Source organism: Tachysurus vachellii, chromosome 19 (genome assembly GCF_030014155.1).
Source record: "Tachysurus vachellii isolate PV-2020 chromosome 19, HZAU_Pvac_v1, whole genome shotgun sequence".
NCBI classification, from domain to species: Eukaryota; Metazoa; Chordata; class Actinopteri; order Siluriformes; family Bagridae; genus Tachysurus; species Tachysurus vachellii.
Window position 1 is genome coordinate 9,388,350 of NC_083478.1, and position 14,151 is coordinate 9,402,500.

The window sequence follows — 14,151 nt, forward strand, 5'->3', positions numbered from 1 at the left end:
TTCCATTTGCATTTCCAATCTCTGCACATAAACCTGTCAATCACTGTTGGGGGTGGGATTATATTATGGGGCATGTTCGTATCTGGAAGTGGCGTCATTCACAGTTGACCCCTGTGTTGAGCGTCTCTTGGTCAGCAAACAGGACAGAACATGTGTGAATTCAACTCTGTTTTTATTTACGATGGATGTGATTGGTGAAGACGTTGAGGACATTATGATACTCGAACAACAGGCCGAAGACAGTTCCTTCTCTATTGATTACCTCTTACTGAAAAACCATAGAATTTTAGATGGGTTAAGTAAGTTTGTGACCTTAACAAATAGCAACATTAATAAAGTTGTTTTCGCCAACCTCAGTGAAGTGAATGAAAGGCTTTCTGTACAGTATATATGTTTTATATATAAAATAAAAAAGGGCAGAGTATTACATAAATAACTAAAGCAAAAATTTGAAATTGCTTACAGATTAAAATACATTTTACAACATTTTTATTACTTAAACACAACAATGTATTTAAATATTGTTAAAATTAAGAATTTTTCCCCCTCAATTTATATTGATGAATACTAAATTTTGCCAAAAGAAGTAGCAAGTTAATTAAGAAATATTTCTTTATGATAAAATTTGCAGAATAAAACATTTAAAGCACAGTTGAATATTTGACAAAAGTAAGCCTTAATGAAAGAGCAGGAATCTGAACAGTACCGGACTGAGTGAGAGTAACTCCAAAATAAGTGTTTCATCATGTAAACAGTACTGCATATGGCAATATCACAATTAAATCTGTTTACAAGATAATAATTGCAAGGATAATACAGTACTTATAGATGAGCTTAAAGAAAATTTCTTTGATTTTCTTTGTATTTCTGGGGACGTTTCCAAATTTTACTCCACAACAGATCATCAATAAAAATGATTATAATAAAAATAATCATTCCAATGATAAAAATCCATTCCAAAAGGAAATAATAGTAGGGCTGGAGACAATATCCCTTTGAAACAGAGGCTGAATAAAGCGATTGTTGTTTTTTATTGGGAAATGGGAGAAACATATGCGACAAATTTTAGTATCAGCAGGATTCAAGGAGTATGCAGAAGGCTGAGGGCAGGTATTTTAAAGAAGCATCTTTAGACCAAATGGAATAGCACCCATAACCACATCATAGTATTTACTGTAGGAGAAACTGGAATACTATATTTAGACAGAAATTCAGAATAGGTTGCCATTAAACTGTGTTAACAAGTAAATAAAAACTGGAGCAATTGCACATATTCTGTCCAGGCCAACAGTTGACTGTGAATGACGTCACGTCCAGATACGAACATGCCCCATAATATAATCCCACTCCCCAGCAATGACTGACAGGTTTATGTGCAGACATTGGAAACGCAAATGCATAAGGATTTTGATTGCATTTGAGTTCTCTTTGAAGCATATGTTTTGGTGTCTTACTATGGGATAAGCCCCTTTAATCTATTCCTCAGAAGCCCTATCACATTACATGAGCCCCTATTTGCTGGAAGATATGACGTTTGTGTCTGGGGAGTGGCTTCTTACCTCAGTATAAGAAGAGCCACCCAGCATCATCAAGGTATTCAAAAACCTCTTCTCGCCTCACACCAGAAGCCTTACATTCCTAGTACTGAATCAGATGAACTGTCGGCCGCCACGCCGCTGCTCACCTAATCCTTCAGTTTGCACTCCAGTTTACTGCCACGTTGCTGCTCGCCTAATCCTTCAGTTTGCACTCCAGTTTTCCTCAGTACCAGAATGATATCTGCAGCAATGAAGACTTCCTTAGCTAGTGAGGGGAATTCGCCACACCTAAGCTCATAAGGTAAAAAGATCTTAGGCAGAGACACACCAGGTATGCTCTGCATGTGTTGGGCTGAAACACGCAGCAATGCTCCCTGCTCTTGCAAGAATTGCACGCTTTTGAACATTAAGAGCCTTTGCTACAGCATGGACAAAGAGGAAGAGAATGTGCCCGACTTCGAAGATGGGGGAAAATCAGATATTGTCCTCTCTGTTGAAGCGGAAGATTTCGAGGGCTTCCTCTTCCTTTCCCCTGCTAATCTGGGACAGCCCTCCGCTGTGGCTGGCTCTACAGATTAGGTGGGCAGGGCTTCTTAGGAAATCTGCAGGATGTTTGCAAAGAGAAACTAAATATTCCATGACCAACCATAGTAGCAGAGACAGCAAAGTCTCACTATAAGGGCAAAATACTGCCGAGAGCAAAATGGCAGCAAGACAGCTCCTCCGAATATTTCCAGAGCTCCTGGAGCAAGTCACTGTCACCTGGAAAGATAAACCTATCACAGGGAAAATGCCCATTCAAGGGGGATTGGCTCTTGACCTGGAGGGAATGGCTCGGTGGCTGCGTGGCTTGAATATGAGGGAACATACTTACAGTACTGTATAAGGCAGTCACTCTCTCAATATGAACCTTGCATGCTATCTCTATGCTGACCGCATACCAAGCGGAGCTACAGGACGAGGTGTCCGCTACCTGGGATGAGATTTGTGTGGTTACAGATCTCTCTATCCATCTACAGAGATGCGTGGGTAAGGCCATGGCTACTATGATGATTCAGCACGTTGGCTTAACCTGGCTAATCTATCAAAGGAACGCAGCAAGTCAGAGTGGAATTCAGGAACAAAAGCCTGTGTGGTGGTGCAAGAACTGTCCGCCTGTGACAACACAGACTGACCCAATAGCTCCTCATCCCTCTCAGGTGGTGAGGAGGAAGAAGAGGGATCCCACAACACCCCCGTGTGCAGACTCCTGACCCTCATTCCTTCGGTGTTCAAGAGTGAACGAGTTTGGAGATTCCCAGAATTTCTGTGGGTACAACAGAGCCCGTTTGGGCCAGAGAGCATCAGCAACGAAGAGAACGAGAGAGGCTGCAGTGCTGTACACCCACCCACTACTCCCAAGCACTTTACACTCTCGAAATTCAATAAAGTTTTTACTGTTCCCCTAAAAATGTTGCAAAACAATATGCCCCAAAAAATATTGCGAAACATACTGACAGAACATATACTGTAATTACACCACCTCTTGATATACCGCTCCCTTAAAGGAGGTGAAAGAGTTAAACTCTGACCAAGCACTAAGTGCTAAGACCTTGAACACGCTGCAAATAAGCCACTGGCAGGAATGCACACAGTCCTGTTGGGTACTGAGTACAATACAGTTTGGGTACAGACTGCAGTTTTTTCCTCCTGTCCCTTACGATTCAAGGGAATAATTTATTCTCGGGTGCGGGGACATGTTATCCAAGAGGAAATTAACTCCCTATTGGAGTTAGAAAAGATCAATAAGAGTGGTTCTGACTGAGCAAAGCCAAAGTGGGTTTTACTCGAGGTATTTCCTGGTCCCAAAGAAAGGAATGCAAGGAATGCTCACTCATTCCACACTCCTGAAATTGTTGCGCCCAGGTGATTGGTTAACGTCCATTGACCTTAAGGATGACTCCTAAAGGGACACAATTTTCTCATGAAAACGGACAACACTACAGTGGTGGCAAATATAAACCGTTAGAGAGGTCTCAGATCACTCCTCTTGCACACGTTGGCAAGCAGACTAATACTGTGGGCCAGTGCCAACCTCTTATATGTGAGAGCAACACATGTACCGAGGGTAACGAACCGGGGTGTGGGTCTGCTTTCCAGGGGCAATCCTCTCTACTGGGACTGGAAACTGAACAGGGAAGGGGTCGAATAGATCTGGTGCAAATATGGCAGGGCGACAGCAGACCTGTTCATGGTGCAGGACAATGCACAGTGCTCTCTCTTTTTCTCCATAAAGGATCGGAATGCACCTCTGGGGATATATGCGCTGGCGCACAAATAGCCGCACACTCTCCTTTATGCGTTTCCACTGGTAGAGTTAATATCCCCAGTTCTCGACAGAATGAGGATGGAGGGATTGAAACTGATATTAATACCGCCGCACTGGCCAGGCAAGTGATCATAGGCGGAGATCATACATATGCTATACATGTGTATCGGAAGAGCCCATGTCTCAAAGATTTTTCCTCGACTTTATGCCTGGCCAGTGAGTGGTTTAACTTGAGTGCAACTGGTTTGGCTGAAAGTGTTATTAAAACTATACAAAACAATAGAGCCTCGTCTACAAGATCTCTGTATGAATGTAAATAGGGAACATGTTTGTGCGATGGTGCATAGTTAAACACAAAATTCCCTTTCAGTTCTCAGTGGCAGTTATACTATTATTTTTGTCAGGATTTGAGAGCCTTCTCATCAGGAGAGAGCCTTCTCAACGATAAAGGTGTTCCTAGCTGCCATATCAGCATGTCGCACAGGGTTTGAGGGTAAGACTGTTGGACAGCATCCTCTAGTGTGCCGCTTTATGAAGGGTGCGCGTTGTGCTCTGCCTGTCTCAGGACTGAGATAGGATTTAAAAGTAGTACTCTCACGGTGGTCTCATTCAAGTCAAGTCAAGTCAAGAAACCTTTATTGTCATTTCAACCATATATAGCTGTTGCAGTACACAGTGAAATGAGACAAGGTTTCTCCAGGACCATAGTGCTACATAAAACGAAGACAGAGCTCAGGACTTAGTCCTAGTCACATAAAGTGCATCTGTGCAACCTGGTGCAAACAATGCAGGACAAAAGACAAAAAAGTCAGTGCAGGACAAAAAACAGTGCAAACAAAAAATAGAAAACAATACACAGAAGACAATACACAGAAGACAATGCACAGAAGACAATACACGAAAACAGCACCAACCAGTGTAAATACTGTATGTTCAAACAATATTACGCGTGCGGAAATACTGGAATGAAAGCATTACTGTATTAGTACTGTAGACATGGATGTACATTGGAAGAGTGTGTATTTGGTGTGGGTCATTGCAGTCCATACAGTTGATTGTGCATGTGTGTGTGTGTGTGTGTGTGTGTGTGCATGTGTGTGTGTGTGTGTGTGTGTGTGTGTGTGTGTGTTCAAGCTGCTGGACAAAGTTGAGCTTAAAGTATTGTCATATAAAACAGCACTGCTGGTTGCATTGGAAGCACATGAGTTAAAATTATGCACTTTCTGTGCATTCTGCATGCATGTAATTAATGCAGGGGGATGCGGGGGTTGTGACGATCCAAACCCTGCTTTCATGTTGAAGGTCATTAATTCTACTGTTCCTCTTGAGCTAAGAGCATTCTATTCCCCACCTTTTGCTTTGACAGCTCAGTAAAGGTTGAACTCCTTATGCCCAGTGCACGCTCTGCATGGACTGAACCGGAGGGTTCAGAAAAAGTGATCAGCTGTTTGTGTTTTGGGCTAAACCGCATTCGGGAAGACCAATCATGTAACATCAATTATTGCACTGGATAGTGGAAGCGATTTCCCTGGTGTATTCCAGTAAGGGTCTTACAGCTCTGCCTTGTTTGAGTGCACACTCAACAAGGGAGATGTCAACATCATGGGCTCTCTTTAAAGGGGTCACAATACAGGATATTTGTGAGGCAGCGAGTTGGTCCTCACTGCACAAATGCTGTACTGAGTGTAGGATCTTGAGTTCTCATTAATCCAACCCTGGATGTTTGTCGTGAACTGGTTGGCAGGTGAGATCGAAACAGGCTATCTGGCAATACGGGAGTTAGGATATACCATAGTGAGACACCGAAATGTATGCTTGAAAGAGAACTATAGGTTACTTAGGTAAGCCCGGTTCTCTGATAACATTAAGTGGGGTAAAGCGAAGAAGAGGTGTTTTTTATAGTGTGATGACTCTCGGTGGCTCTTCTTATACTGTCGTAAGAAGCCACAACCCAGACACCAGTGTCATGTCTGCCAGCCAATAGGAGCTGGCGTAATGTGATAGGGCTTCTGAGTAATACGCAGAAGGAGTGTATCTCATAGTAAGACACCTCACTTAATGCTATCAGAGAACTGGGGTTATGTAAGTAACCTATTAGTTTTGGCAGGCTTTGTAAGTGACAAGTAGGAAACGCAATTGCAAATGCAAACGGTTTGCATTTGCGTTTGATTTATGTTACGGTTTTTACAAGAACAAGTAAGAACAAGTTTGTCTGCAAAATTACTCCATACTGATCATTCTATTCACATGTCCATAAAAAGCACAAATGCATAGCTGAGACTTTATTAAGCTAACGCATACACAATATTTAATTTAGTTTGATTTTATTATTCTGAAATAAGTCTTTAGATTCTTTTTAAATTATTTTAAATTATTCACTCTTTTAGCTTTAAAATAAGGTCATTAACAAGTTAGTTAATTTAACAGGTTGGGAGAAAAGTTAGTTGGGAAAATTAAGCTGTACTATGAATTGTAAGTGAGCAAGTCTTGGCAGATGCCATTATCCAGAGCAACTTACAGTTTTATCTCAATCTATATAACAGAGCAGTTAAGGGGTTAAGGGCCTTGCTCAAGGGCTAAGCAGTTCGCAGCTTGGTGGACCTAGGATTTAAGCTCACAGCCTTCTGATCAGTAGTACATCACCTTAACCACTGAGCTACATACCAACATTTTAGATGGTATGTGGATTAGTAGTATGTTCTTGCTATAGTTATGTCAATATGGAAAACATTTCAAACTAGATTAGTTTTTAGTTGTATTGGTGTTTTATTTATAGCTGGAGAAGCTGAAACATTAAGCAGCCATCTACTAGCACATTGCTGATATGCGTTTTGTACTGGAAGAGGATAAAACTCTAGTCTGACTGGAGATCCTAGCAACTAAATTAGAAACATTTTGGATTAGAAAATCAATAAAAAAAAACATCTAATTATTTGCTTTGCTCTGCTGTCTTGTTTTTTTTTTTTTTTTTTTCTGTTTGTGACTTATGTCTCTCTACAGCATGGTGTTTAAGGAACGAGGGAGTCAGCTCTGTGCTGCTAGGTGCATCCAGCACTGACCAACTCATTGAGAACATAGGAGCCATCCAGGTGAATATTTACTCATTTCTCGTTTTCTAAAATACATGTGTTGTTGTTAATTAGCCGGTGTTCTAATCACCATGTTCCAAGTTATTGATGAGCTACAAATTGCATTAGAAGTGCATGAAGTGTTTGCAAATGATGTGAATTTTCAGAGACACTTAAATGCAATTAAAATGGATATATTAATCAAAGGAAATGTTTAAAACTATCTGGTTTATTTAAAGTCCATTTCATAGATGGTTTAAATGACTTATTACTAGATAGATAGTACATTTTTAACATGTCTCTGTCTATTATATTTTAACATATATGTTATATATGTAACATATGTCATATATGTTATTTAATATGTAACACACACTTCACGTCATGTAGTCTAATTTAAATTTCTGCATTCTATATAATGTCCAAAGGGTAAATACATTATTATTTAGTCATTATTTATGGTCTGGTGTTGATTTCCTTGTAGTATTGAGCCCCAGGAAAGAGTTTCAGTGTTTCCACTATTTATTAAATCATTATTCCTGAGTGTTCACAGCAATTGCAATGTATCAGTTATGTAGTAAATCAAAAGAATCTATTATTTGTCATTTGTCACACAGGTTCTATCCAAGTTGTCATCCTCAATCATCCATGAGGTGGACAGTATTCTAGGAAACAAGCCATACAGTAAAAAGGACTACAGGTCCTAAAGGAAGGCTTTCTCTGCTTGCTGTCCTTTTGCTCCTACTGTATATCTGCTTGAGCTTTAACTGAATGAGACTGGCTCACGGGTCTGCACCTGGCACAGTCGCAGTTTGTGCTGGAGATACCAACTTACACTCAGCAGAGTCTAATAAATCAACTAGGAAGAATTAAATATCTTTAGAATGGCAAAGGAGGAACAATCGTGGCCCAAATCAGCTGGACCCGCTCTATAAGCAGAACGCTCCTCTCCCCACATAGACGCCTCTGATACGTGCACGTCCTTTAACTCACTTGCTTTTTCCCTTTTAGGAATCTTCTTGTAAACACACAGGATTCCAGAGAAAGTCTGTATGTACTGTATGCTACAAATGCATGCGATTCACAGGCCTAGACACATGCTTTTTGTCCTTTCTCTTAGAAATATAACCACTTAAAAATGCTTTTGGAAAATAGCTAGCATATAATTTCCAAGAGCCTTGGTTATGCATTTCAGCCACTGACAAATTCGTAAAAGAATCACACCTTCATTTGTGAAGGTCATTGATCATTGTCTCTGAATGGAGGTGGAGGTTGAATTCTATTCTTTTGGATAGACGAAGGCTTAAACATAGCATCTGTAGTGACGCCACAACCTTTTCACATGCATCACATCCGAAACATCCGATATTGCGAGTAGAACAGTTTTTGAATTTGTCAATCTGAATTAAATATTTAAGCATTTAACTAACTTTTTTTTTTTCATCTTAACAAGTCGCTTGTCTACATGGTGGAAGCAGGAAAAAGATTGAACAGTGACTGTGTTCTGTGTATGAATCAAGTAAACATCTTAAACATTAATACATGCACATTTCTCAGAGTTCACTAAAGGAACACCAAAGAATTTGTATTATGTATGTATTATTTTACTCTAATTCTTACATTAACATAAACACAAATGCAGCCGAACAGTGATGCTTATTTAACTGGCTCATATCATATAAAAATACTATAAATATTAGCTATAATATATAGTATAATATTAAGTATAATTAATCTTATATCCATCCATTGTTTAATTTGCCTTAATGCTCAAATTTTTGTAATTTTCTGTTTTTATTTCTGTTTTTTTTTTCTCATTAAAATGATCCTGTTATCTATAAATACGTATATATACCAACTGTACATTTATAACAAAGCTTTCTACCGAGTTTATGGAATGGACTTTTTGGGACTGGTGTTGTTTCTGCTTGTCTCTTCATGTTGAAAGGTAAGATAGGATCGTATCAAAAATTGTTTTAAACAGATTCTAGTGGATTTTCACTCCAACTAATGTTTACATATTGGAGTTGCCTTTCTTTCTAGCTGAGCAGGATGTAATATGCTATATTTCTTGTGTTATTAGTTGGGCCAGTGGCTCCCTCTGCTGAGCAGTGATGCTCTTTATCAAAGCCATAAACCTACAGCACCACCAAAAACCCTTAACACAGAGAAAACAGGCCCATGTATGTGTAGAGTCTGAATTAAGTCCCATACAATGACATCTACTGATTTATTATCACTGTATCATCCTAAAATGGCACTTCATTAAACCTATATTAAACTGTTTGCATTGAAAGCACTTATGCACATTTAGTTTAAAACTACAAAGTGAATTAGAGCTCATTAGAGCCTCACTTTAAAGGATCAAGTTTTATTTACTATTTGACTGCTAATAGAAAACAGTAAAAAAAATTACCTGACTAAAAGCTATTATTTTTTTCCCTCTTTCTAAGTAAATTAATTCAACCTTAATGCATTTTAATATTCCAAACGTTTAGCGAGTAAGCTTGTTTAAGCTTTTTAAGATTGCTGTAGGTAAAGTGAATAACTGAACAACATTGATTTTGCAGTTGCCTCTGTCTGTTCTACTGTACATGCTGATAATGGCTACTGTAAAATGTTAATGTCAATATCAACATCATATGTGCTAAAGGCCTTAGAGTAATCTGCATCGTGTTGTTATACGTCCAGTCTGGACATCATTAATACTGTGGCATTAAAGCTTTTAACACCATTATGGTCTGAAAAAGAGATTTTATAATAAATTTGCATTGTCATTAATATCTGATTATTAGGGGTTAGAGCCGTGTGTTGCAGACGATTGATGACTGTTTAAGCTTTTGATGCATGTCATTAAAATCTAAAACAGCTTATTTTTTTATGATTTTTTTTTTTTTATCCCAGCTTAAGTGCCATTGACATTACATGCACAAAGTTGTCACTTTGTTTTTTTTTTTGTTTCATTTTGGTTAAATGATAAGATGATTTGATTCCTCAGTTTGACCTCAATGTACTGTATTGTTTTAACATATGATTTATTATACTTTGTGCTTGACAGAAAATATGTACAGCTTAGAACTAATGAACTAATGAAAATAAACCACATTAAAAATGACTGTTGATCTTTTTTCATCTCGTAGTGTAATGATCCATGTGAGTTCAATGCACAGCAGGGATGGATAGACGGATGGACAGAAAGATGGACAGATTACTGAATGACACTTCTTAAACCTTAGAACACTATTTTTGAGCATTTTTCAGTTTTCTTTATTAAATTTATAGATTTCTAACACTGCAATAAATATAGATTTTCTAACATGCCACATATCTGCAATATTTGATATTAGTGTTTTTTTGTATGTAAATTAAACAGTTGAATTCAGAAATATCCTAAGAATAGGCCCTCGCATTTGTGACCTGAATAATGCTGACCTTACATAAGATATGAATTCTTATAATAGGTTTTCAGGGTTAAACACTGGTTCACATGTCATATAATGAATGCATTTTTATTCTATAGCGTCAAAGAACAATTTATAATGATTGCATTAAAAAGATGTGTAACAATAAATCTATTCTTTGACATAATATTGTTTTTTAAAAGTAATTAAAAGAGTACCTAGTGTATTAAAATCAGACTGTATATACCAATATGCGATATTTATATATACCAATTTTTATTATTTTTACTTTTGGTATTAAAATTGCATTACTACAAAGTCTGACTGAATCCCGCTGCCATATACAGTATTTATTTACATTGCATTAAAGAAATAAGAATCAAAGAAAACCTCTGTTGAATCTACAGAATCTGGTTGAATCTGGTGACATTTTCAATGTAAATACAAATGATATTACAAAACATTTGCATAATTATACAAATACTGTATATAAACACATTCATACATCTAAAAATATATATATAAAAGTTTCAGTTTTTTCATTAGCCATTTTATTCCTGCTCAATCAGTCTATCCTCTTTGGTCTCTCCTTCTCATCGAGACCTTAACAAAGCTTTATGTCAATGTGCATCTTTCATCTATGCAAATAACTATACAAATATTTTATGCAAATATTTCAGAAATTCCATTTTTAATATCAAGTTTGATCAGGTTTGTAAAAAAGTTCCAATTTCTGTTCTGGAGACAGATTCATAGTGCACTTGTTCAGTTTGGCTTGTTAAAAGCCTGAATTAACATTTAGATACAGGAAAATAATTTGCAGTTGTCATACTGGAGCACTGTGTTGTGGCTTATTCTTCCTTTTCCCTCTGTAGTGTTGACTGGAAGCTAGGATGCTGCCTGTCGAGAAGGGACAAACAGTACTTTGCCCGTGGTATATTTTTAGAAATAATAGCAAAGTGATGAATGATAGCAAATGAAGCAATGATAAATGTACCTTCTAGGCAGTTTGGTCCTATCCAGCCATTCAGACAAGTGCATTGTCCATTCCTTGGATTGCACTGAGCTCCATTTCCACACTCGCAGGTTTCTGAACATTTTGGTCCATAGTGATTCAGTGCACAGGCTTAGAATAAAAAACAAAACAATCATAACTTTAACAATAAAACAAAATGTCACAAAATCTTTTAGGCAAAAAGAGCATAAGAGCCTTGCTACTCATTGACTTTAGTAAATGAATGAAAAGATCTTAGACCAACATGTATCACAGCGGCTTCCCATCTTTCCTGGTCCGCACAGGCACTTTCCACTCACAGGGTCACATGGTGTGTCTTCATCACAGTCACAAACATGGGCACAGTCAAGCCCAAAACTGCCTTGTTCACACTCTGGAAGAAGACAAACAGGAAAGATGAAGGATCATGACTTCTACAGAGCTTCAACCTATAAAAACTGTTCTTCACCTTTTTCACAGTGCTTTCCATGATAACCCGGAGGACAGAGACACCGACCTGTCCTGGCATCACACTGGGCCTTGCCATGGCAGTTGCAAGCAAGCTGGCAACGGTGGCCATGGAATCCAGAAGGACAAACTTGAAATAAAAAATAAATAAATAAGAAATAAACCTGAAGTCATAAATGACATCCTGGACACGGTTATATGGGTGTGACAATACAGAACCATACTGTACTTTTTAGATCTCACCATGTTGGCAGAGATGCCCATAGAATCCTGGCTCACACTGGCACTCTCCTGTCACTCGGTCACAGGTGCCATTGTTCCTGCAGTCACACTGCTGGTGGCAGTTAGCACCATATCTGCCTCTTGGACACTCTGAGGAACACATGCACAGCAGCACAGATGAAGGAAGTTTAAAGACATCTTAACTGTAGACATTCTTTAAGTTACATAATTTAAGTAACATCAGAAAGCGCCTTCCTGTTTAAACCACAACTTTACAAAAGATGTCATTTCTGTAAATGATCTGCAATACACACACTAGCTGCTTGCACAATTTATCCACAATTTGTCCTCATTATTTGGGATCTCAGTAAATCATGACCCTGGTTGGCAAAGCTGTTGAGAGAATTAACGATTTTTTTGCTAATGAGTGTGCATAATTGAACTAGAATTACTGTTAATTAAATAATTCATTTATTCTGGTGTAATTTTGGTTAAAACGAGCATAGCTACATGGCAGTCCTACTTAGCTAGGTAGTTAATCTTACTCTACATGTCACACACTAATGTGTTACATTAGGCCACTATAGGCTAAGTGACACAAATTATAGCTCTTAGGGTGGTGATTATTTTATTCGCTTTTGTTTTAATACAAAATGTTTTTTTTAGTGTAATGTGAGTGAACTTTTCACATATGCTGTCTTTTAACTAATTCTAGGCAATTTAATTCAGCTAAATTCAGCTATATTACTGTAATGTTAGTAGACATCACGTCAGAAACTGTTTCTAACCACTCACTCACTTATCCGAACTACCTCAGGTCACGGGGAGCCTGTGCATATCTCAGGCGTCATCGGGCATCAAGGCAGGATACACCCTGGACAGAGTTGTTTCTAACCATTCATTCATTCATTCATTTTCTACCGCTTATCCGAACTACCTCAGGTCACGGGGAGCCTGTGCATACAGGTTTGTAACCACTTTAATGTAATTTACCTATATCACAGTTATCCCCAGTCCAGCCCAGGCCACAGGTGCAGTTTCCTGTTACAGGATCACATAGGGCACCATTACTGCAGTTACAGTGCTGAGAGCAGTCTTCTCCAAACCAGCCCTGTGCGCAACCTGAAACACACAAAACTCTATCATATCTTTACAAACAGCCTTTGAGAGACAGACGTGACAGTTGCACCACCAACTCTTATTATCATTATCATTAAGAGCATGCTGTGGGCTGTGGAGAGGACTCAAACCTTGTCCACAGTCTTCTCCGTGATGAATGAACGTGCACACACAGCGGCCTGTGACAGGATCACTTCTGGCTCCTTCTCCACACAGAGCCACCTCCTCACAGTCCTGTCCATACCAGCCAGACGGACAGGCTGATGAGAACGAAATCAAAATGAGCCAATATTATACAGATTCTATAAAATAACTTCTGTAATGTAACATCATTATATTTTCCATTTGAACCTGTTTTTGGACAGGATTATTTGTAAATGCTAAGCTAGTGATTTTATTTCTATCCCTACTGGCAATACCATTCTTTTTTTTTCTCCTCTTCCTTAAGAAAATTACAAACTATTTATCTCCTCTGTAATGGAGAAACTTGCCATTGATCTGCTCATTTTATTTTGCAGGCACACGTCACCTTTTGCATAAAATAAAAATACTACATTTTGTGATTTTATCTCACAGAGCAGAAAAACGCATGTCTGTCAATCACAAAAACAAGAGATGTTTTGGAAGATTTTCCACTTATAGTGTATTTGCTATGGGTTGTGTTCATTTTCTCATACGTTCTTCATGTGATACCATCCAAGGACTCCTGTAGATTTGACCACCAGAACACTGCCATACTGTAGCACTAGTTTTACATTTAAATTTTATTCAGTTTTATTTCCATGGCAATTTTGGACATTTTAAGAAAAAGTAGCTTTATAATAATATACAATCAAGTTCTAAATTTTACATTTATCTATTTATCTCTAATGAGCAAGACAGAGGCAATGTTGGAAAGCAAATTTCCCTGAGACGATATCAGGAAGAGATTTTGAGAGGAAAATAGGGGCAGTGATGGATCAAGTGGTTAAGGCTCTGGGTTGTTGATCAGAGGATCAGGGTTCAAGCCCCAGCACTGTCAAGCTGACACTGT

The 14,151-nt window shown here is 38.3% G+C and overlaps 2 protein-coding genes across 7 annotated transcripts in view; one reads left to right on the top strand and one right to left on the bottom strand.

Annotated features, from left to right (window-relative positions):
- The window catches only part of kcnab2b (potassium voltage-gated channel subfamily A regulatory beta subunit 2b), a 67,006-nt gene extending 57,026 nt beyond the window's left edge, over positions 1-9,980 (top strand). For both annotated transcript variants that reach the window (XM_060894775.1, XM_060894774.1), the window contains 2 exons: positions 6,847-6,935; positions 7,532-9,980. In XM_060894775.1, the coding sequence (XP_060750758.1) occupies positions 6,847-6,935; positions 7,532-7,621 (179 nt within the window). In that variant the 3' untranslated portion in view covers positions 7,622-9,980. The remainder of the gene's footprint in view (positions 1-6,846; positions 6,936-7,531) is intronic.
- A 594-nt stretch (positions 9,981-10,574) lies between these two features.
- The window catches only part of megf6a (multiple EGF-like-domains 6a), a 28,340-nt gene continuing 24,763 nt past the window's right edge, over positions 10,575-14,151 (bottom strand). Inside the window, exons 28-34 of one of the 5 annotated variants that reach the window (XR_009650030.1) lie at positions 13,250-13,378; positions 12,993-13,121; positions 12,021-12,149; positions 11,779-11,907; positions 11,630-11,703; positions 11,313-11,441; positions 10,575-11,215 (exon numbers count right to left, since the gene is read on the bottom strand). Coding sequence is in view for 4 of the 5 variants with exons in the window: in XM_060894491.1 (XP_060750474.1) it covers positions 11,142-11,215; positions 11,313-11,441; positions 11,575-11,703; positions 11,779-11,907; positions 12,021-12,149; positions 12,993-13,121; positions 13,250-13,378 (848 nt within the window). In the remaining variant the exon portion in view is untranslated. Of the gene's footprint in view, positions 11,216-11,312; positions 11,442-11,574; positions 11,704-11,778; positions 11,908-12,020; positions 12,150-12,992; positions 13,122-13,249; positions 13,379-14,151 lie in introns of all 5 variants that reach the window. The other 4 variants (XM_060894491.1, XM_060894492.1, XM_060894494.1 and 1 more) reach the window with 4 other exon arrangements.